This window comes from Gallinula chloropus (genome assembly GCF_964237585.1).
Source record: "Gallinula chloropus genome assembly, chromosome: 7".
In the NCBI taxonomy this organism is placed as follows: Eukaryota; Metazoa; Chordata; class Aves; order Gruiformes; family Rallidae; genus Gallinula; species Gallinula chloropus.
This window is the reverse complement of record NC_140092.1, coordinates 6657252-6679999: the sequence shown is the minus strand read 5'-3', so window position 1 is coordinate 6679999 and position 22748 is coordinate 6657252. Positions and strand designations below refer to the sequence as shown.

Here is a 22748-nt window from a genome sequence, read left to right as displayed (position 1 = left end):
GGCTGGTATGTAACCGTATCACATCTCTGCCTTTGTGCCCATTTTGGACAGCAGTCAATCCCCATTCCATGGTATTAACCGTTCCTGCCCTCCAGCAGGGAAATAACATCATTCCATACTTAACTTTTGTCTTCAGGGTTACTGTGCAGAGAGGTACTGGGGGAGCAGTGCACGTTGATCCTCTTGCCTCTCAACTCTCTGTTTCCTACCCACTCTCTCTAGCCACCTTTTTGTGTTTGATTTGTAGGAAGTGTAAGACTGTCCTGTGAAGGAAGTATGCAGCCCTGAAAGTGAGAACTTCCTTCTGTGAAATTACTGTTTTAAGACTTTTATCTGGAGGGTAGTCAATATTGGGTGACAGTGCCAATTTAAAGTGCTATAGGAAAGAATCACAGGAAACTGAAATACAATTCCATAATGGTACTAAAAAGCTACTAAAAAATAGTTTATTTAAATATATGGGCATTTCTACAAACAGTTTAAAGAAAATGTGTTGCTTTAATACTTTGTGGGCATAGTAAGCTCTGTTCCCAAATGGCAACCGAGTAAGGGGCATGGGTTTTCACCAACTTGGAAGGTCATTTGGAGCATGGTACTATTACAGGAGGTCAGAGGAAGTTGTCTGTCAGCTTTAGAAACTAACACACACTAAGGGAAAGCAGATTATAGACATTACACAACAGTAAATAACCAAGAAATAAATCGTATTAGAAGAACATCCAGTATGCCTGTGATAACCAGGATCTTACTTTACACAACAGGTTGATCTCCACATAGCTAATTAAAAGCAGTTTGGAGGGCTTTGGAAATTTTGGTTACTGACTTTGAGAAGGTTTTAGGGCTCTGGAAATTTCTTCTACCAGTGATCATATATTGATTAGCAGTTATGCATACAGGTCCTCAACAATGAAAGGCATCCGATGAAACTCCACTAGACAAAATGATGCAAGTCTAGACAAAGTTACCAGTCTAGAGATTGAGTCTAAAAACACTGTGCTATAGCTGTTGTCTTAGCAAATCGGTACCTAAATCTGCTGTGACTTACACACAAAATACTGAAGACCTAGTGCTGTGGTATTTTTTTATATGTATTTCTAGCCTTTCAAAACATTTACTAATTAAAGTAACGGTGGTGGGAAGGGCAATTAATTTTTATCTGTAATTGTACTACCAGAATAAGCTTTCTTTTCACAAGTGTAGTGACACATCTCAACACCTTTGTGACTCCTGAGTTTGTGGGACTGAGTAATGCTCAGACTCTCAGTGCAGTGGCATGTCAAAAAGAGTTACATCCTGGCAGTGCCATGCCCTGGAGCACCGCTGGTTTTACGTTAGATTGCAAGTGCAGAGTTGTTTTCAAGCAGTACCATCACAGTTATCTCACACTTTTATGAATTAGTGTCATCTAGGTGCTTGATTTTGAATGTTTAGCATTTTCTACTAAATAATACAGAAGGAAAAAACATGAGGAATTATTAAGCATAGTTGGCTGTTCTTAAACTCTAAACTTTAAAATCAGTAAAACAACAAAAATAGAAATCTGTGTTTATAACTTCTAATAGGAAACCTGAAGCTTAAAGTTATTAATGATGCTGATAATATTGGGTATGCACTAATTAATGAATAGGTAATTTTATATTAATACAGCACAATAAATTTTAAATATGCTTGTTCCTTGATCAGTACAGTTGTAAATCAAATAAAAATTACTTTTTTTTTCCAAAGTACAGGCCTAAATACAAAAATAAAAAATACAGGAGGTAAAAGCAGGCCAAAAAGTTAGTGTCATGTTCAGAGTTTGGTGATGTGTTTAAACAATACATACTTTTCTAAAACAGAATTCTTCTAATATTTTCTGCTCATGCAATTGGTTTCAGTAAAACGTTTGAATTAGGTGTTAACTATCTGTTGATAGTTGCTATCCAGCATAAGGATTTTGTATTTAATTGAAGAAATATCTGTATTAATTTCTACCATGGAAAATTTTCAGCTTTTCAATATAAATGATTGATTAGGTAAGTAGTGACATTAGTTTTAATAATTTATAATAAATTAAATAGTTAAGGTAGTATTTTATAAGTGATTTTTTTTGGAGTTCACATATATTTAAGAACTGCTCAGAATCCTTATTTAGATAATAGGCCTACCCTGTATTTGAGATATAAAGGATATTAACCTTTGTCACAAAAGTTATTTATTCCAGTGGTGATTATCTCTGTTTCTGTTTAATGAAGGAATGTGTGTGTGTGTGCACGTGCACGTGTGTGTATGTGTGTGTAATAGATTGCAATGAAGAGCCTATGATGCACCACTGTAATTTTGTTAAGTAGAAGGGAAGCTTCTATCTGCAAAGAACAGTGACAGTAGCAATTGGCTATTTTTTCCATTTTTTTTAGCCTATCAAAAGGGGTTTTTTAAATAAATATACAAATAAAATTGGTTTTAGAAGGATTTTTGAGTATCCTCAAGTATATTCAGTACACTTCAGTATATCAATGTCTTAGGGTGGGGTTCAAGAGAGATGGATCCATTCTTGCCTCTGCCACAGCCTTGAACTGTGGCCGCAGGCAAGTCAGTCATTTACCCTCTCTGTGCCTCAGCTGGTGAAATGGGAGTACTACTGAGCTCCCCAAGCTTGTGGTGAGGTTTTCCTTCATTAGTGATCAAGGGAGTTTGAAATATCAGAATGTCAACATTGCAGTTACACTTAGATATGTTTCAAACTACTCTGTGTTCCTTAATTTCTTCCTGATTATTTTTCTCATGGTAGGACTATCACTGCTAAAGATAAGATGCACGTCATTGCTAGTGACACTTGCAAGTATGATTGAATAGTGCAAATAGAACAGAAGTGTTGTGCAAACTTAAGGTTTTTAGGTTTGAGATTAACCATTATAGCAAACATTAGATATGGTGTTTTACTGTAATTTATATTTTGTTTTGATTTGTTTTCATTTTCAGTTCAAGCTCAACAGCTGATGCAAATTCAGAGGAAACAGCTAATTTGGAAAAAGGAAAATCAACATTAAACAAAGTGTTGGAGTCTTTTTGTTCATATCACTGGCAACAGACCTTGGCTATGTTAAAATTTTTAATACAAGAGGAAAATGTTCCTATAGTTTGCAGTTGCAAGCAAACACATATGGTCCACTCTGAAACTCCCAGTTCCCTTGCTGAAGAGGATGTTCATGTTTCATTTTGCAATTGCAATGGACAAATGCTGACAAAAAGGTGCTGTTTACAAAATCAAAGACCAAACACTTGTTTACCACCTCTGTCTGTCTGTATTAAAGATTTCCATTCTTTGTCATGCCAAGCTGTAGCGATTGGATGTATTAAGACAATGGTGAACAAAGCATGTAGTTCTCATAAGTATTGTGCTGAACAATTGCAAAATTATAACAGGCATTCTGTGAAAGCAACAGCATGTACCTATTCAACCAAGGACTGTGATCTCTTGAACAGCATTAAAAACTTAAATCGATCTCGCAGCCCATCCCCACCTCCACTCTCACCTGTACAGAGTAAAGAATTTGAATCATCCGAAGGATTGCTTATAGATTTTCCAACTTTTGACAGTAACAAGCTTGAAATATCCATCAGCCAGCCTCCATCCCTCTTGCCAGCTGAAGGGAGCAAAGGAGGGTTTGAATATGAAGGCAAAACATGCAGAGGGAAAGAGGCCAAATATTCAGATGGAACGTTGCTATCAACAGACCAAGAAAGCAACGATGATTGTATAAATTCTGAGAAGGCTGAGAAAGGGGAACATTCTGCCATTTTTCAAGATTTAATGGACCGTATTAACGAAAAGTTAAAATCAATAGACACTACAGATATAGCAACAAATCTTGTAAAACTTCCTAGCAGTGACAGGGCCCCGGAAAATGATGTCAAATGGGCAGACTTCATAACCTCTCTTCTGCATAACGCCAAGGCAAGTGATTACAGCTTCATGGAATTACTTCGTCAGCACGATAAACAAATGGAAAACAAAATCATCCAAACGCGATTTCGCAAGCGCCAGGAAACTTTATGTGCAATGTATAACTCGCCCGATTCACCCATCATTCGGCGACAGTCTTTGCAAATCAAGAGGGAGCTTGCAAGCCTCGATGGGACTCTTGTAAGAAAAAGGTCAATTTCTGAGAGAAATGCAAAGAAACCTACAAAAAAACTGGATAAAATCTATCCAAATAATCGACACGGTTTCACCGTGATAGAAGATGAGGCTTTACAACATCTTGAAAGTAATCCGTGCGTGAATTGCCAAACCAAACCAATGTGCTTTCCAATACACCAAACAGAGCCTTTCAAACTACCTCTTAGTGATTTCCAAACCAGCTCCAGCTTTCTAGTTCTTTCAGAAAACAGCACTACTGCAGCCAGCCAGCCGAAGCTCACAAAACCCCAGGGGGATTGCACGACCTTACTAGAGACTGGTCCGATTCCTCTGCAGGATGAGAGCAATGGAACCTTGGGCAGAACTAAGCGTAACATTGTGCCTCCTGGATGGTACTCTGTGTATGTAACAAACAATATCGTGTTTAGAAACTCATCCAACGCAAAGAGGTCTTTAGAAAGCTTGGAAAAAATGAACATAAATGAAGATGTTGATGCTGAAAGATGCAGTGATATAAATATAAGTGAAATTGTGAGAGACACAGATCTGCAAGTTGTTGTCAAGCGTTTGGAAGATACAATAAGCTTAGCCAGAAAGACTAACAACTCATGGCTGGACAGTTACAAAATAAGCCAAAAATTAAAAGATAATGCTTATGAACAGGTTATGAACCCCGCTGCTAGAAGAGGCTTACCTTTCACTCTGAGTGAAATGGGATGCACGGGACAAAGCTTCCTTCCACACTCACACGTGTCGAGCAGCAGTAAAACCAAAACTGTGTTTGTGACAACAAACAAACAAGACGTGGTTATAGATCAAGAAATCAGTGATGGCCTTTTGAAATCTCTGACCTTTGATTCATCCAGTTCAACTTCTAACAACAGGGCGTTGCATCCAACTTCTGTAGCTGGGGACATTGCATCTCCCTTAAACTACTCTAGTCCTATTAAGCTTATGTTTCTCTCAGAGGTTAGTAGTAGTGAAGGGGTCAAATATACTTTGACATCTGCAGCTGCATCTTCTAAGGGAAGCACAGATATTTGTTTGTTTCAGGGGCATGTAAACACTTTGTTAGACAAACAGACCACGGGAGATCTTTCTCATGCAATCTGTGCCCAGGATTGTGGTTACAAAGAAAATGATACCAAGGAAGAGTCCAGTTGTGTTTATGCAGAAGCAGTTACAAATTCTTGTCCACTTGGTCAAACTAACTTAAATGACTCGAAACAAAATGAGGAAGTTGTGGAAAAATCAAGCAGTAGCAATGAATCGGTTTTAAAAAGAAAACCTGGTAGACCAAAGAAAATAGGTCCTCAAGTTGTTAAGCAGGTTAAGAGACCTATTGGACGGCCTCCAAAACCAAAAGTAGACATGACTGAAAGCACACAACATAGACCTGCATTTAGCAGTGACAGTAAAAGTGCCAAATCTGATGCCACAGTAATGGGAGAGGTTAACAGCAACAAAACTATTACTGTGACAGTTGTTTTTGGAAGGTCAAGAAGAACTAAGAGACATGTTTCTGAAGGTAATGTAAATGTAATCAGCATTCTGCCCACACAAAACATTGATTCTAATTTTGCCAATGACCACAGCAAAGCAAGGCACGATGCAGAAAGTGAAAGTGCTTTGACTGAAATAGTGAAAGCCTTACAGAATCCTTCTACTGAAAACGAGGTCTCTGGCTATGAGTATGTCAGACCTATCAAGGGTAACCTAGCATCACCACATCCTTGCAGCAATGTTATCCGGCCAATTAAGAAACCCTTAACCACCATCCGAAAACCTGGTAGGCCAGCAAAAGTAAAAATCTCTGGCATATCAGTGACTGTTAATAGACTTTCTCCTCAGGAAAGAAAAGTGAGTATTAGCAACTGTTTGCCTCCTTTGCAACAGCAAAGTGTTTTAGAAAAAAACGTGCCACAGGAGAGAAAAAATCAACTGTGCAATAATATGGGTCAAGTAAAGAGCATGCAGAAAGACTCTAGAGAGGATGGATCGAACATTATTACTACAGTACCAAGAAAACGTGAAATTCCATTGAGACACTCTGCTAGAGACAGAAAACCTTCACTGCATTTTTTACATTCATTAGCATCTTCTAGTGCATTTACTTGTAGAAGTGCCTTACTACATAAATCTTACAAACTTCATTTGAAAAAAGCTAAAGATCAAAAGGAGAAACATAGGCAATCAAACCAGAGCCCAGCATCCAGAGATACCTCAGAACTGAGAAATTCAGGAAATGCAAAAAAGGATCTTAAGGATGGCGAATGTGGGCCCATTAATGAAGTATCATCAGATCCCATTTTTTCATCGAATCCCTCTCTCAGGTGGTGGGCTTCTTCCACTTCCAGTGACACTTTGTTGGAAGAACTAAATAATAGATTTGAACAGATAACTAATACCTGGTTGCGAGTGGGGGGAAATGAGTTTGATAAATGTGTATGTGAGAAAAGGGATCCAGTTGAACAAGACTGTAATACTGAAATGTCAAACCATTTAGACTCCTGCCTTGTAGAATTTGAAACTTCACCTATAAAAATGCTTTTCCAGAAAAAGTGTAATATGAATGAACTCTGCACCTGGTTTATGCAAACTACAGAAACACAGTCACTCGCTCTAGTGAGGAAGGCAAATGCTCGCAATCCTTCAGAAGTAGTTAGTACTAGAGAGATAAAGATGGAAACTAAACAATCTGATCTTAGTAGCTGCCCTTTCAGAAAGCACTTTAAAAAGTTTGCACTATCCCCTCCTTCAAAACCAGCAGGGAAATTACAGCTCTTACATAACATGGTGAGGTCTCCGGTCTTAAGCGTGAAAAGTAACTTCATGTTAGCCAGATTAAAGAGAAATGAATTTAAGAAGTTACAGCGTGACAGGTGGGGACAAACGAAAAAACTGTATAACCAGGCTCCTGGAGGCTGGAAATCAAAAAAGAAAAATTTGCAGTTCTTTTGCCAAAGCCAGTTGTTTAAAAATCCAAGTGGGGAAACCAATGATGAGATGCCCAAGCTCCAGGAAAAAAATACAGTAGAAATCCAGCCCACTCAGACTTTGGTAGAATCTCAGAGTATCCTCTTGCCAACTGAAAATGAAGCCAGAGATGTTCAACAGATGATGGGATCTTCTGACTTTAACCCACATCCTGGTTTAGCAAATATACTTAAGTCGCATGCAGAGACAAATGGAACAATTTGTTGCCAGCAAAACGTTAGAAAAGAACAAAGCCAAGATAAACCCTTTCGAAATACTTGGAAAGCCAAAACCTTTAAAGATTGTAGAATATTTCTGAGAAAAATCAACCATATTGAGCAGCAAAATTCATTTAAGTTAAATAATGTCATTTATTCTCCTGAAGCCATTGAAAGTAAAAGCAGTCAGGCCTATATGGAAGAAAAAAGACATCCTCTTTTAAGATCCCATTCTACTAAGCAAAATGCATTACAGAAACAAGAAAATGAAATGGAAACTTCTAAAGGATCTAATTCTTCTGAAGTGACTGAAAGGCTGGATGACCAGTTTCACAGCAGAAAATTAAGTAGCAGTGTAAACCATGATGATAATCCTCCTGGTAGTTCTGAAGTTCTTATCAGAATAAACAAAAGAAAAAGTCCACAATGGGAGACCACTGATACAAATGTAAGAAAAAGGCATAAGAGACAATCATGCAGTAGTGGACAAATGACAACTTATTACCCAAAGTACCAAGTAGGTAAGTTCCTGTTCCCCCCTTCATCTTAAAATTGCAGTCTTAAAGATTTGGAGAACTCAAATAACTAAGCACTTTGGGGTATTTTTTTAATTGCATGATCCTCAGATACTGATTTCAAAGAGGTCATGAAATTAAATGTTGTCCAGCATCAGAAATAACACAGAAAGTGCAACTTTAAAATGTATATGATATTTAACACAAATCTTATAGCTACAGTAGGCGTGTTACATTCCATTACCAAGCTAAAAGAGAAAGAGGGAACTAATGCAGCTCAGAGAGCAAATCAAGTTCTGACATGTCTGAAATCAGTCACAACTGGTTATTGATTTCAGAAGGGATAGAATTTCATTCCACTGTGTAGTTTCTCATATTTTGAGGAAGGGCAAAGTATAAAATTAAGCAGAAATTCAGTGTATTAACACACAGTTGTTTAAAAAATGTTACTGAATTATTTTTAATGTAAATCTGTAATGCTGTCATAATTACACAGTAAAAATAGTAGTATGTACTTCTGAGAAGTATTCATTCAGAGATCCGTTTTAGTATCCAGTCAATGCCAGATGAAATCTGCTGACTCTAAAGTGTTTGTGCATTGAATCCTCAGAGAACAATTTCAAATGCAAAATTAGTCAGACAAGTACAATATACAATTACTGTACTAAATGCATTGGTTTAGAATCGGTTTAGGTTAGTGTGACATTAAAGCCCTTTTTTAAGGCTATATATTTATCATATGCTGTAGTGACCATGCAGCTGTGACCTCAGAAAGGCCATTATGTTATTTACAAAGAAGGTGCACTTGTGAAAGTATTTCTTCTGTTGGGTGAAGAGATTTCCTGAAACAGAAGTCTCAACTTGTTGCAGTAAGATAACTAAGGTGTGAAGTACTCAGTAAAAAACCCAAAGTTTGCAATAGGAATTAAATTACTGCAGAAACCTCAATTTGTACAAACAATATTGTATTGCTAATCTGATTATATTGCCCAAAGAATAAAAACCCAACCAAACAAAAACCCCTATTCAGAATATCAAAGCAAAATCTTATCTCCCCCTTTGTATTCTCTCTTGGAGAAAACTGTCCCCGATAATAAACTGAAAAGTTACTTTAAGTTGTAATATACAAAATATTATGGTTCTTGTATACTTTATTTCTTTTGTGCTTTATGTCATATATAAAATTCTTCATAGTAGGCTCATTTATTGTAACCCTGCTTTTCCAGAGTACAGCATTTTTTATCTTTAGATTATTATTTTGTATTTTAATTCACTTATGTGGGACCAAACTCAACATTAAAAACTTGGTTTTAAGGAATTCAAACCTTGACACAAGATTGCTATATAAAAGCCAGAACTAGTAACATCTATCTGTTTCTTTTTTATAAATGAAGAAAGAGCTCTCTCGTACTTTTATTTCATAATTTTGACTGTAGTTGAGAAAATTTCACATTCAAATTATATTTATCTTTAAACTTTTTCTTGCTGTGGCAATGTAAGAGCTATTGCTGTGTTACGGTCTCATGTTAGTTTTAATTGGGACTCAGTTTTATTTACCTGATAACTTTCCTCCTTTAGTTTTGGATGGTTAGGAAATCTGATAACTATTTTGATATTTCACATTATTTCATTTTACAATTTTTTTATTTTCCCTTTTACTCATAGTTTCTCATATCAATCGTTGTGCTTAGAAAGGATATGACAAAGTTCATTGATAAATGAAATGTTAAAAGACCAAAGATTGTAGAATCTTCTCCATGTTTGTAACCTCAAACCCTTTTAAGGGGTGCTGTCACAGTGTCAGGGGATTGTCTGATATAGAAAAGGATGTCATGTTTTGGCATGTTGGTTCAACATTGTGTACTGTCTGCACTAGCAAAGGAAATCATATGAACGTTTTTAGTCTAGACTATAGCCACTGACTAAAAAGAAGGAACATGATTTCTAGCTGTGCATGCATGTGTTTTCAAACATAATTCCCACATCTGGAAGTTTAACACACATGAAAACATTGTTACTCATTCATATGTTCTTTGGAGTGTATTTTTGTTGATGTGGTATCCTAAACTCTGTCATTGTTCTGTTGTCATGCTTGAAATGTTCCTTTATACACCTCTATGGTCAATATTTAAAATTTTTCTTCAAGTTTTACTGATCTTGGTGCTTTACCAAATACTCTTGAAAGAGAAGTGTTGTGATGCTGTTTTATTGTGAAGCATTGTGGCAGGTAGGCAGAACGTTGTTACTGAATTTCCATGTATACTTGATTGTTAGAGAGTGCAAGTGGGAATAAAGCCATTGAGTTGTTACAGCTCAAGGTAGTACTGAGGAACTGAACTATCCAGGTACTCACTGCAGTAACAGAAAAGAGTTAATCACTTTTCCATATTGCCTGGTGTACTTGAGATAAGGTGGGTGGTAGATACATTGGTTCATATGCTGTTTGTTACCACTTGCCTTCTGAACTGTTGCCTCGGCAGTGCATTTGATGTGTTGAGGGGCAGTTCCCTTTTACTGTAAATCTATGTGCTGATGATTTTAACTTCTTTACCTACACTGAAACATTATTGCTGTCTGTGGTGGCAAAGAAAATCACATAAGCATGTTTTCAGGAAGGCATTTATGTTTCTTTCCATGAGGGTGGTTTAGTGTGTTTCCTTCAAACGCTGAAGACTACATTCATGTGAATGCTTTGAGCTTGGCCAAACTAGATCCAAAAACACTTTAAGGGAGCCAAGATAAAAGGAGAGAAACTATTACTGAACAATCAAATGGGTCACAATAGAAGACTTCATTTTAGGAACTTAAAATCTGCTGAGTATTTTAGAAATCCACAGTGGGGATTTATCACAGATGCCAAGGAAGCTGTGGACCTACTACAGTAGTAGGCAGTATTGCATGCTGTTGATGGCATGACATACCTGCCTACTTACCCTTTGTATCAGGGTGGGAGTTCACATAGAAAAGCTTTTCAAAATCAGTTCTGAGCACTTGAAGCTAGGATCTTCTTTTAATCTAAAATGAACTTTTTTGTTCTCTCCCTTATAATTTGGCTTTTCTTCAAGTAGTCTGGAGTTTTAGAAGAAAATCTATTGTATTTCTTGGCAGAGAATATAAATGAAAATAAAAAAAATGGAAACATTTTACTTTTTCATTACATTTGAATGCTTTTTTTAAAAGCTATCTTAATGAGATAAGTTAGTGCAGTACTTCAAATGAGTATTTTACTAATCTTCGTAATCATTTCAAAGTTGACTGCAAGAGTTAGGAATCACAGAATCATAGAATGGTCTGAGTTGGAAGGGACCCCAAGGATCATAGAGTTCCAACCCCCCTGCCACAGGCAAGGCCACCAACCTCCAGACCTGGATCTACACAAGGTTGTCCAGGGCCCCATCCAACCTGGCCTTGAACACCTCCAGGGACAGGGCATCCACCCCCTCTCTGGGTAGCCTGGTCCAGCCCCTCACCACTCTCTCTGTAAAGAACTTCCCCCTAATATCTAATCTAAATCTTCCTTCCTTTAGCTTTAATCCATTCCCCCTTGTCCTGCCATTGTCTACCCTTTTAAGAAGTTGATTCCCCTCCTGTTTGTATGTTCCCTTCAGGTACTGGAAGGCAGCAATGAGGTGCAAGTCTAACTATGAAAACTATATTTCTGAGTCTAATTGGTCTGTTGACTGTGCACGTAAAATAATATGACAACACACACGCTTTTCTTAAACTTGGTTCCTATAAATTTTCTTTAAATTGGGAGGGAAAATTTTATGAACTCTTTACATGTCTGTATTATTATGGTATTAATACTCCAGTATTGCTGCTCGTTGGTCTGAAGGTAGGGCAGTGATAAGGAGATTGCACAATGTGAATCACTTTCCTATTACTGCAGAAGACATTAGTCTCACACCAATGATCCAGTGGCAGAAAATACTGGTTGCAGCAAGTCTCTTCAGCTTTTTCTTTCATGAAGGAGCACATTCTACATGCCTTATGTGGAACAAATTTAAAACAACTGAGTTAGGAAAAAAGCAAGAGAGACCCAATGTAACAGTCACTGTATCTTGATTTTGAGAAATCCTTTTCAACAGCTGTGTCTTAGCTCTTTTCACAATTTTCATCACAAGGTTACTTGGCTTTGGAATAAGTTTCACCTGTGATGTAGAGTAAGCAGATAGAAACTGTCCTCACTTTAATTGCCAGACAAGAAGCTACTTTTTCCACAGCCAGCCATAAAGCTAAGAAAATTAATAGAAAATGTAGAAAGAATATTGAAATGAATGACTGTTCTCAGTAAGTGAGCCATTTTTAATGCAGAAGTATAAAAGCAGAAAGGCAGATTTGATATATAGTTGACTATACAGATGCAATAAATCCTGACTCATTTAATGAACTAAATGGTCTCTGCCTCATTCCCCTTAATGCAACAACAGCAGCCACTAATACACTGGAATTCCTCTTGCCAAATGCAGTTATGCAGTCTGTCCTTCCCTTGTCTTTCTCTCCCATCATGTGACCTCATATAAGGTGTGTACTTTGGGTGGTGTTTCCTTTCAAACTGTGGTCATTTACATATTGCCTTGGTCCTCATGTCCTTTTGAGGGTTCTGAGCTAAGGAATTTTGCTTTTGCTTATTTGAATAGCAGATTTCTTGACTCTCTTAAGTCTTTACCTGCAAGGAAAGTTCTGTAGTTTAGTGTTGTGATCATTAAGCCTGTGTGTAGGATTTATATACCCAGTTTTACATACGGGGGGCTGGGGTGGTTATTTTATTCAGGGTGGGTTTTTTTGTTAACTCTTTTAAATTTTATTTCCTCAAAAGCTGAGAAACTCATTCTCATGCTTTCCTATTCGTTCTCAGTCCTGAGGGAATTGTTACATTCTTCAGCTTTCTTTAGGGAACTGATAATACTTTAGAAATGCAGACAGGCTTCTGTCTTTCTGCACAAGCCTTTCTCCAGCAGAGAAAACAGCATCTTTCCTAGGCCTGCCTATTGCTTTGAAAATGTGAGAAGTACAGATCCTTTTTAAAATCCTCTCTTCTGTTCAGTTTCCTGCCTTAAAGCAGAACTTTGGTTGATGTTTGGTAGAAAAGTATGCAGCTTGTGACCCTGTAACTTGTAAATCAAGTATTTATGTAGTCCAACCACCACAAAGAATGATAGTTACACTGAAATAATTCCACATTTTGGTAATGAGCTCTGGGAAAATAGTCCTCCTGTTCAAGAAAGATGCTTTAATTCATAGAGGCATGCCTGAATTTACGTTCCTCTATCATTTACATGCTAAAGCTAGCGATGGTTTTCTTCTTTCACCAAATTTTCATTATTTTAAAGTATTTCTGATTTCTTTCATGCTCTAGCCATCAGAAAAGGCTTCTTGGATTATTCTTCAGTGTTCTCTGGAGTACAAACACCACCAACTGTTGCTCCACTTAGATGATGTAAATCTTTAGTGAGAATGATGCTTTATGGAGCCCTAGGCTTTTTCTCTGTATTGTTCTGTTTGGTTTTGTCAGTGTGGCAGATTTTACTGTCTGCTTTGATCTTTCAAAAACAGAAACTCACCTGACTTACGTCTTCATTCAGCTACATCTAAATTTAGACAGTAGTTTCAAAACTTCTCTTTCTGTGGCTGGGCCAGCTCACCTACTATCCATCCTCTCCTTACAGCCACGTGCTCCCTTCTGTCTCCTCTTGTAGGCATATATAAAGGGAATCTGCTTCCTGTCTTTTGTCCTGGTTTATCCATAGCTGGGGCAGGTGGCTTAACTTGGCTGTAGTTTCTCGGTGATGATCAACTTTCAACCTACTTTGCTTACTGCGCAGCTGCCAGTAGGAACAGACTTAATTTAACATCAGTTTAGGACTTAAAATCCTTTGTAAAGCATAAGCCTATGCATTTCTCCTTGGTTTTGAATGTTCTTTATCATTTGTCAAGCCTTATAGTGAGTGATGTGACTACATTCTTCATGGTTTTCCAAGGAGGTCTTAGGGAGGTGTTCCTATTATGTTTTCATTTTGCAGCTCAGGGTAGAATGTTCCTAGATTGTTGTCCTGCTAGGAATCTGAATAATAAGATTTTTCACATTTCATACTAAAATACTTGTGTACATAAAAGTTAAGATGCTTAGGGAAATCAGTCTTCTCAGATGGATCTCATCACAGGTTCTGATCTAGGGGGCAAATTATGCTTGGTGGTTTCCTGACAGGTTTGCCCTCAAAACTGTCTATTTCAAACTATTGACATTTTGATAATTTTCTTCAAATAATGAATTCATTTCCTATATATGACATGGAAGCCTGTCTAGATTCTGTAAGAATACCATATGATATTTTTCTGGATTTAAAAAAAAAACCCTGCCTTATTCTCACTTAGATACTTTCTTCTCTGTGTGGCATGTTTTTCATTTGGAACAGAGGCCAACTTGGGGGGGGGGGGGGGGGGCGGAAATTACATTACTATAAGTTATGTTTCAATGTTCTTACTGGGGCACTTAGCATAAATTTCAAAATATTCATTAACAATCATTTTTAAGAAGAAAAGAAATATATCTACAATGCAAATATAAATGTAAAAGCTATATTCAAGGTATCTGTTCTTAAGTTGTGTCCGTGTTTCTTAGCTAATTTGAAGTTCCAGAGATGTGTGTTTGAAGACATTCTTCTTTTGTGTATATATTTGGTCCTGAGACATTTCATATTTATCAGTTTACTACTCACAGCTGCTTTTAAATTATATTTAAGTAGTAGAAATCTCAGAAAAGGAAATGAGTTATTTGCAAATTATTGTTTGACCTTCCTTAATTCAGAAGTCTGGTGGCTTATAAACCACCCAGGGACTATCTCATCCTATTTCTGAGATGGTCTCCCTCCATAATACGATTATACTTGTCATGTCAAAAAATTATTATGAATTAAAGATTTGAGATTAATCCAGCTCAAATGACATGATTTACATAGCCACATTCCTAACAGTATTGAGTTGCTGGCAGAACAGCCCAAGCCAGAGCCCTTCGTTCTGACCCTCTGAGCCTTGGCTTCATGTGCCTTGTTCAAGAGCAATTGTTGTAGGTTTCTAAGGCAAATTCAGCAGTACTCAGCTGCTCAACAAGGGTTTTGGGGTCTTTCATTTATTGGCCTACCTCTAGCTTCTGATAACGCAGAGAAATCAGGTAGTGTTCATTCATGGAACTGATGATCAGAGGCAGACTTGTTTCAGGGAAGTGCGTAGATGCCAAGAATTAATTATGTTGATCATAAAATTAATGGTGCTTCCTTAAAACTGTTAGATTCTTAGCTGTGTTTTGCTTCCAGGATCTGTGAAGAGTATGCTGTGAATGATTTGAGATCATAGGACTATATTTTTTTTCCCTTAACAGGGTTAATACTATCATCACTAGTAAATTATGCCCTTAAATTTTATCACTGCTTTGTATCTTTCTGGGACAGCTCACATTAATATTTTGCTTCCTTGTTCTTTAAGAACCCTGTGCCTTCTGTGGACTGACTGTGAAATAATCTGTATTACCACAAAGCATCATGATTCTTGTCAAAAAGATCCCAGTTCTAAATACATTTCTAAGTCAGGCTGCTTTAAATAATTATAACTGAAAAAGAGGGCAGGAATAGTGTCTGTACTTAACACGTGTCACCATAGGTTGAAGCCTGTCTTGTATGTTGGGGAGCCAGCAGGACTGGGCTGTGTGCTTCCATGACTGCACACGTCTGACTAATTGATAGTATTTTTTAATTTTTGTTTAATAAGTGTTTCAGTTCTCCAGTTCTGCAGTCATGTTGCAATTTAAACCTTTCCTATGATCCGTTATGATTAAAGGAGTACATGTTATGGTTTAGGGGAGAAGGTCATGTTACTGCTGTGACTGCACCCTGAAACTGTGGTCAACCTGTTCCAGTTGCCGTTCTACCTGAGAGTGCATACTGAGTGCTCTGTGACTTTACTGTTGTGCTGTGTTCTCTGAAGAGGAATTAGTGATGTACAAGGTGCAACACCCATCCACCGCTATCTAATTTTGTCTCTGTGCAAGTTAAACTTAAAGCTTGAACAGCACGTGGAGAGATCTTCACTGACAGGCTGCAAGTGCTCAGCAAATCCCTACTAGCCTCTCTTAGCCATATTTCTCATGCAATTCATATTTATTTTATTCCTCTTTCTTCCCACTTCCCACTTTTTTTTTTCCCCTTCAAACCAAGAAATCATTTCTGAGTTAGTGTGAAGAGCAAACGTAACGTCAGTCTGGGACTACATCTGGCTCTGACACTTCCCCTCATCTTTTTGTTTCTGTTCAGTTCACCTCTTGTCTTGATTCTGTCTTACATACTGTTTTATGTCTTAGCATTCCAGCTGTGTGAAACCCAGCTCTTGGGTCTCATTTTTAAAAGACTCCCAGTATATTGCTTATCTCCCCTGATTGCTTTGATGCACTTGAGTATGCCACCTATTTCCAGGGCATCTCTTTCTCTCTCCGATACCCAAATGCAATTCCATCCACTCAGCTAAAAAAATACTCTTTTTTATTACAATGAGAATGCATTTAATAAATGGAAATGAGACATTTCTTTGCAGATTTCTTTGTTGTAGCATTTTGGCATTGTGGAAAGATGAATTCAAATTGTAGAGACAATAAATCTGACTGTGCGTGCTTTGTTTAATTTCAGTGTACATTGCATTGTCAAATCAATCTCTGTTTGGAGGGATGCTGAGGCTGCTATAATAGCTCCGGATTTTTAACCTAATATATTCTGCTATTTCCTTGTCAGGGGAAGGTTTGAGTACTTTGTACAGAGAAAAATTTTCTATACTGCTGAATTTTTACTATTTGCAGTATTTGTGACACCTCTCTGTAAAAGCCTCAGATCTGTCCTACATCTCACAACTGCTCTTACAGTTCCCAGGCTAGAAATTTGCAGTTGTTGCTGGTGCTGTTTAACAGGTAGAATTTTTATCAGACAGGAGAGTAAAAGCCCAGTCTCCCTTAACAAAAACCCACCATTTGCTGGTAATCTCTCTGAGGAGAGCAATTGCTGAGGAGTCACCCAACAGATATGGAGCATTTATCCCTATTCATATTTTCTTCTGCATGGCCTTGACATGCCCAAGGCACAGATTAGCTCAGCAAATGTTTGGACTTGAGCTGCCCAGATTCTTTTTGTAACTTCATCATTTTCATACAACAGGTGTCAAATTCCTGTTTGTCCTGAAGAACCCAATTCCAAACTGCACAGGAAAGAAACTCAAAGAATATTATTTTCTTTTTGTGCTTGGCAGCCTACCAACTTCCATAGTAAGCTGGCACCGCTCTTACCACCTCCTAGTAAAAAAACAATTCTGTATTTCTGTTATCATAACAATAATTTGGGTAAAACTAAAGAAAGAAAAGTAAAATTAAAAAAAAACAACCCAAACAAAAACAAAACCCCCACACTTGACTACAAGTACTTTTAACTGGAAGCCTGCAAAAAAACTGGGTTTTCTTTAGCTTTTAGGAGCACGAGAAGGCCCCTTGTTTCTTGGTTTGGTAGAAGGTTGCATTTGCAAGAAATATCACTAGTTTATTATACAAAGAGCGTTTAAAAAATAAGGAAAATTCCTCCTTTTTCACTGGGCTTTTATCACTGTTGGCCTGGCATCAAATTCACTAGTGACAGCAGAACTACGGAATGGCCATGGCTGGAATTCACATCCCATGGCACAGAAGCACCAGTAGCTGACTTCCAAAGGCTGAGTCAACCCAAAGGGAATAAAACCAAAGCAGATGGTAACTGCTGGAATAGTAAACAGGGAGCTTCAGAATGGAAAACACCTTTTGAGAGACCATTACATGAGATCAGGAGCTGTCTCTTGTCCAGGAAGTTCAATAGCCCTCCATCCACTTACTGGTGCGAGTACTGGGGGTGTAGGTACTCCAAGAGGGTGTAAAGATGAGACGCTGTACAGCCTAATCCCAAGCTCTTCCAAAACAGGCTGCATGGCCTCCTCCTTTGCTAGGAATGTTCAATGCACAACTTCTCTAAGAACTGTGGAGTAAAACTTATGGATATGGCTGCTTCTATTTAATTTTACACCTTAATTATATTCTCTGCTTCAAAAATACTACTGAACGATACCAGTTACATCAGCAGCTGGGAAATAAATCACTACGGGTAAAAGAGTGAAGAGATGAAAAACGCTGGGTACTTCTTGGCTAACAACTATATTCACTCAGAGCTCAAACTGAGTAAGGGGTAAATTACTACACGACAATCACCAGCATACCTTCAGTTCTGGTTTTGCAAATCCAGTCCTGCCTTTTACACCTTGTACAGAGACCTGTACAAAGAGAGGGTATGTCTGCCTCTCCAAGAGGGAAACCATTACAGTCACCTCCTCTGGACATGCTGTGCAGTACTAGTACAGCACTCCTGAGGTAAAGCCTTGTGATTCACAGTCCAAACCCAGGGGAAGCAATTGCACTTATACCACACCCTAGTACACAGTGTGTTACTGCTAGCAGGGGTGGTTGGAAAACGGGCTGTACCGATTTTGTGCCATTCCAAGTTATCTAGAGAATGAATATCATGAGAAGCCTGAACAAACCTTCAGGTTTATCTGGCACTTGCCCAGCATTAAATAAGTTTTAGGTATTAATTAAGTTTTATGCTTTAAAGACAGTAGAAATGCCATTCTTTAAAGCACTTTGCAGCAATATATGACTTCCTAGTTTTTTCTGCTTGTCATTTACCTGTTAATTTCTGTTAAGGGTTTTTTTCTCCCTGGCCATGCCTGAAATTACCCAATCAGGAGAGCTGCAAGGCAGAAGTCAGCCCTAGCACCATCCCATAGTCCTAAGAAAAGGCTTTGCCTTTCCTTAGAGCAAGCGAGGGCAAGAGTTCACGTCTGAAGAGGTGGTAAATTCAAGAAAGTACCTTCATGAGTAATGTCTTCTGCCACCTGCCTTACACACTGTTTTTCCTATGGGAAAGAAAGGATGGGAGCAACACAAGTGTCTGCAAACCAGAAAAGAGTGAAGGAAAAGGGTACAAGGCAAAACCAAGGCAGAAGGATGCAAGGCAAGGCAGGCCATGGGAGCAGCGCCTCAGTTACAGAGGGTTAGGAACTGGGTTAGTACGTTTGAAATGCCTGTTTCCCTGCCCTGTCAGAAAGGCACAAGGCCTTCTGGAGAGCTTGCATAAAAATGTAAGAGAATGAAAACAGTGTTTCAGATGATCTGTGAAAAATAACCATGACTTGCCACTTGAGCTGTTACACAAGCTGGCCTTCCCGCAGGCCATGACAGGAAAAAGCCTGATCAACTACACAAGCGAGCACGGCCTAGGGTAGTCTTACAATGACTGAATGGGCTCAGCTAGGCCCTTCACCCACATACACAGTGTCCTTCTGGAGATTCAATCCCTGACAGTTGGCACCCAAGGCCTGTGACAGACCTGGATTCCTGAAATAGCCACTGAGAGATTCCTGCTGCTTAAACACCCCTTTGATAGGAGAAACAGTGTGTGTAGGATGAGCAGTACCCCCACCCTTACAAGGGCCAGGACTTTGGCATCTCAGTACTCACAAGTAATTCCAGCTTCATATCATTCTTGGAGTTTGAAATCTTTGAAACAGGTGGTGAGAAGCCCAAAGTAGCAGAAAGGGGCTGGGTCACTGCAGGAGGAAGGCAGTAAAAAGGAAAAAAAATAGTAGGGACAGAGCCTGTGAATTAAGCCAGACACGCCAACACAGTTGAGCCCCATCCACATTTCCAAGGTGGAGAGCGCAGCACAGTCAAGTCCTAATCTCAGTGTTTCTGGAACATCGTCCAGTCAAACAAACCAACCCCAAACCAACCCTGTACGCAGCCTGCCAACACCTCACCTTGCTTCTTATCAGTTTGCTTGTTTGCTGGGGAAGAGGAAAGCGTACTAAACATTGTCTCATTTCTTTCCCCTCTCCCACCCCCGCTTCTTTCCTCACAGCACGCTACAAGTGAAAGTCTCGGAGCCGCAGAATTCAATAGACATGAACACAGAAAATGAACATTTGAAGTCCATAAAGATGTGCCTTAATCAGCCCACTGAGTGGAATCTGAGTTTTTCAGCAGCATCTCTCGCCAGCTGTAAAGTTTTTAACCAAAATCTCAAAACTGATGAGAACAAATAGATTGCAGCTGTTCTTGCACTATTATTTTGTACATTGTTCCTGAGTTTTTTTCTGCTGAATAATAAGCATTTATTACATTGATCTTGAAATGATCTTGTGTGATTTGGCTTTATATTACTACTAGCATTATTCATTTTGATGTACTTTTTCTTTTTTAAATATAAAAGTTTCACATCTGACCATCATGAATTTCTTGCAGTACAAATTTACATCAGAATCAGATGTTCCCCTTTAACCGTATTGTGGTTTTTCTATGTTCTTTGAGTTTAATTATTATTTCCCAATTTTATTTTTGTGCACGAAAGTTAATATATTATGTAATTTGTGGCATAGGTCACCATGTAAAAATTTATGGCTATGACAACTCAAACAAATCTGTACTAGGTGGAGACCGACTACCTCGAAGCAAAGCAGCAAGAAGAAAATTATCTGAGGAGATCTCCTTCACAAGCAGATTGAAATGCATTGAAGCACCAGTTTGTTTCTGCAGTATGCTTTCCTCTTCATTTATCTTGAGAACTTTTGTGTGACAGTGTTTAATAACCGTAATGTCGAAAAGAAAGGCCGAGCCTGCAGGAGAATCTCTTGAAAGATTGTCATTCAACGCATCTGTATCTGCACTTTTTGAGGTTTCTGCTAAATGGTCCTTCTTCCTCTTTTGTTTTTATGAATTTATGCCTGCCACCAATTAAAATGGATGTAAATGCTCTTCCTATTTCTTTTCCCCCTCCCTCCCCGTGTACTTTGGAAAATTCAATGTAAACATCAACATTTTAAACTCTACCCAGTGAAGTAGTAAATGGTTGTAGCTGACTATGTTGTAGACATTCCATGCTTAGATCAGCTTTAGCAAGGTTCCTGTACTTCATTCATCACGACTAGAGCTATAACAAGTTAGAATAAAACCATATGATCTGTTTCTCTTTTCTGCAGTCATACATTCAATAGCTAGAATTGAGGTTTCTCAATTCAGCCTCTGACTGTCCTTCACTTGCCAAGAGCTGATTTTCCAGAAGGAAATTTCCTTATAAGACACTGTATTTTATAAAACACTGTATTATATAAAGCTTTATAAAAGGTTTTAAGGGTTCACTTAAAATTCTCATCTTACTTCACAAAATGAAGACGCAGTTCTCCCGTACAGAAGCTTGGTGGCTTGCAGGTACGATCCCGTAACTGAAATAAAAACACAGCTGTGAATGCAACATGAAGTGTTTACAAGACCCCACAAGGATTTTGAGTGGCTCAAGTGTCAGACAGTGCAGAGCATGACTGAAGAGAGAAGGTTCATTACCACAGGCAAAGACCCTCGAGGCAGCAGGGAAACTCAGCTATTTAGTGCATGTAGATTTGATGGGGCAGGACAGCCAAAGGGAGAATTAAACTTCCTGGGGAAGAGGCAGAACCCTGCCAAAACACCGGGAATCAGGGCTGCCCAGAAAGAGACATGAACAGAGTCCTGCACACAGTGGAACTCAGGCAGCCACTATCTTGTTCACATGCCCAGTGAAGGAGATGCCATGTGGATTTTCTCATTTCAAAGGCAGAATTCAACACGAATTCTTCTGTTGCAGGCATGCCTCACCCCCAAGCAGCTATTTTCACTCACTCTTAGCAATTGGGATCTTTTCCTTTGTGCCATACTGTGTGTCAATTGGCTGACAAATTCAGAAGTTTTCAGATGGGGCTCAAGCACACCCCAAGCTCACTGCCACTTCTAAGTCACACTATGAACCAGTCTAGAAAAAGGAACGTTCTTGGTGCAGCACACACCCTTCATCTTGAGATAGTGACCAGCCAAAGGAGATTCTTACCAAGAAAAAAATTGTTTAGCTTTTAGCCTGAAGAAACTGGTGAGGCAGGTCAACAAGAACAATCACAAAACTGGTTTTAAGAAACAAGACACAGTGTAGGAATATACAACACATGACCATTGATTTTCAATCTAATATGAAATTGAGTCTTCTAATCTAGGTCTAGTATAGCTCACATGCTCTGGCAACCTTGATGTGTTTAGCCAGCAAAGAGAGTATGCACAGTAATTGCTTCAGAGCAAGAAAAGGGGTTCAGTTTAAGTCAGAATATTTTCTGGATTAAAATTTTATTCCCTAATGAAGCAGCAAGGAAGTTAAATATTTTCAACCCACAGAATTAAATAAAACCCACCAACACTGACTGCATCAAGCCAGAAGTAGCAATGCAAACCAAGTCAACATTTCTCACAGCAGCTAGTACAGTACTCCCAGGCTTGGCTTCTCCCCCCAGCTGTACTTCATTGCTCCCTCATGCACCTTGCTGAGAAAGCCAGCCATGTATTGATTATTCCTAATAAGCAGTTTTGAAAAATACAGCCCTCCCCTGCAGTTAGGCAGCCATCCCTCCTCTAAAGATGAAGTCATTTTGTTAGAACATACCACATTTCCTATTGCAAAACAAGACCCTTCCCTTGGCAGGGAGCAGGGCAAGGGAAGAGCCTGGAGTGGCTGGAAATTACCTGCCAGTTGCTGGTCAAGTTGCTAGCCTGAGAGGAGCACAGGGAAATTCAGGCATAGAAAGACCTCAGGAGAGGTTCTGCTCCAAGGCAGGCCAGAGCGGGTGGTGCAGGGCTTTACCTAGTCAGGTCTTAAAAACTTCCTAGGACAGAGCCCCACAGAGCTTCCCCAGGCAATCTGTTCCACTGCCTCTTTTCTCTTTACATTCTGGCCTGAGTTTGAACTTACACCCACTGTTAGTTGTCCTCCCCTCATGTACAACAGTAAA

At 38.7% G+C, this 22748-nt stretch overlaps 1 protein-coding gene across 1 annotated transcript in view; it reads left to right on the top strand.

Annotated features, from left to right (window-relative positions):
- LCORL (ligand dependent nuclear receptor corepressor like) overlaps positions 1-19988 on the top strand; it is a gene marked incomplete at both ends in the record, with an annotated part of 77702 nt that extends 57714 nt beyond the window's left edge. Inside the window, one exon of the mRNA XM_084266642.1 lies at positions 19805-19988. Coding sequence (XP_084122768.1) covers positions 19805-19988 — 184 coding nt within the window. The remainder of the gene's footprint in view (positions 1-19804) is intronic.
- Between the last annotated feature and the right edge of the window lie 2760 nt (positions 19989-22748).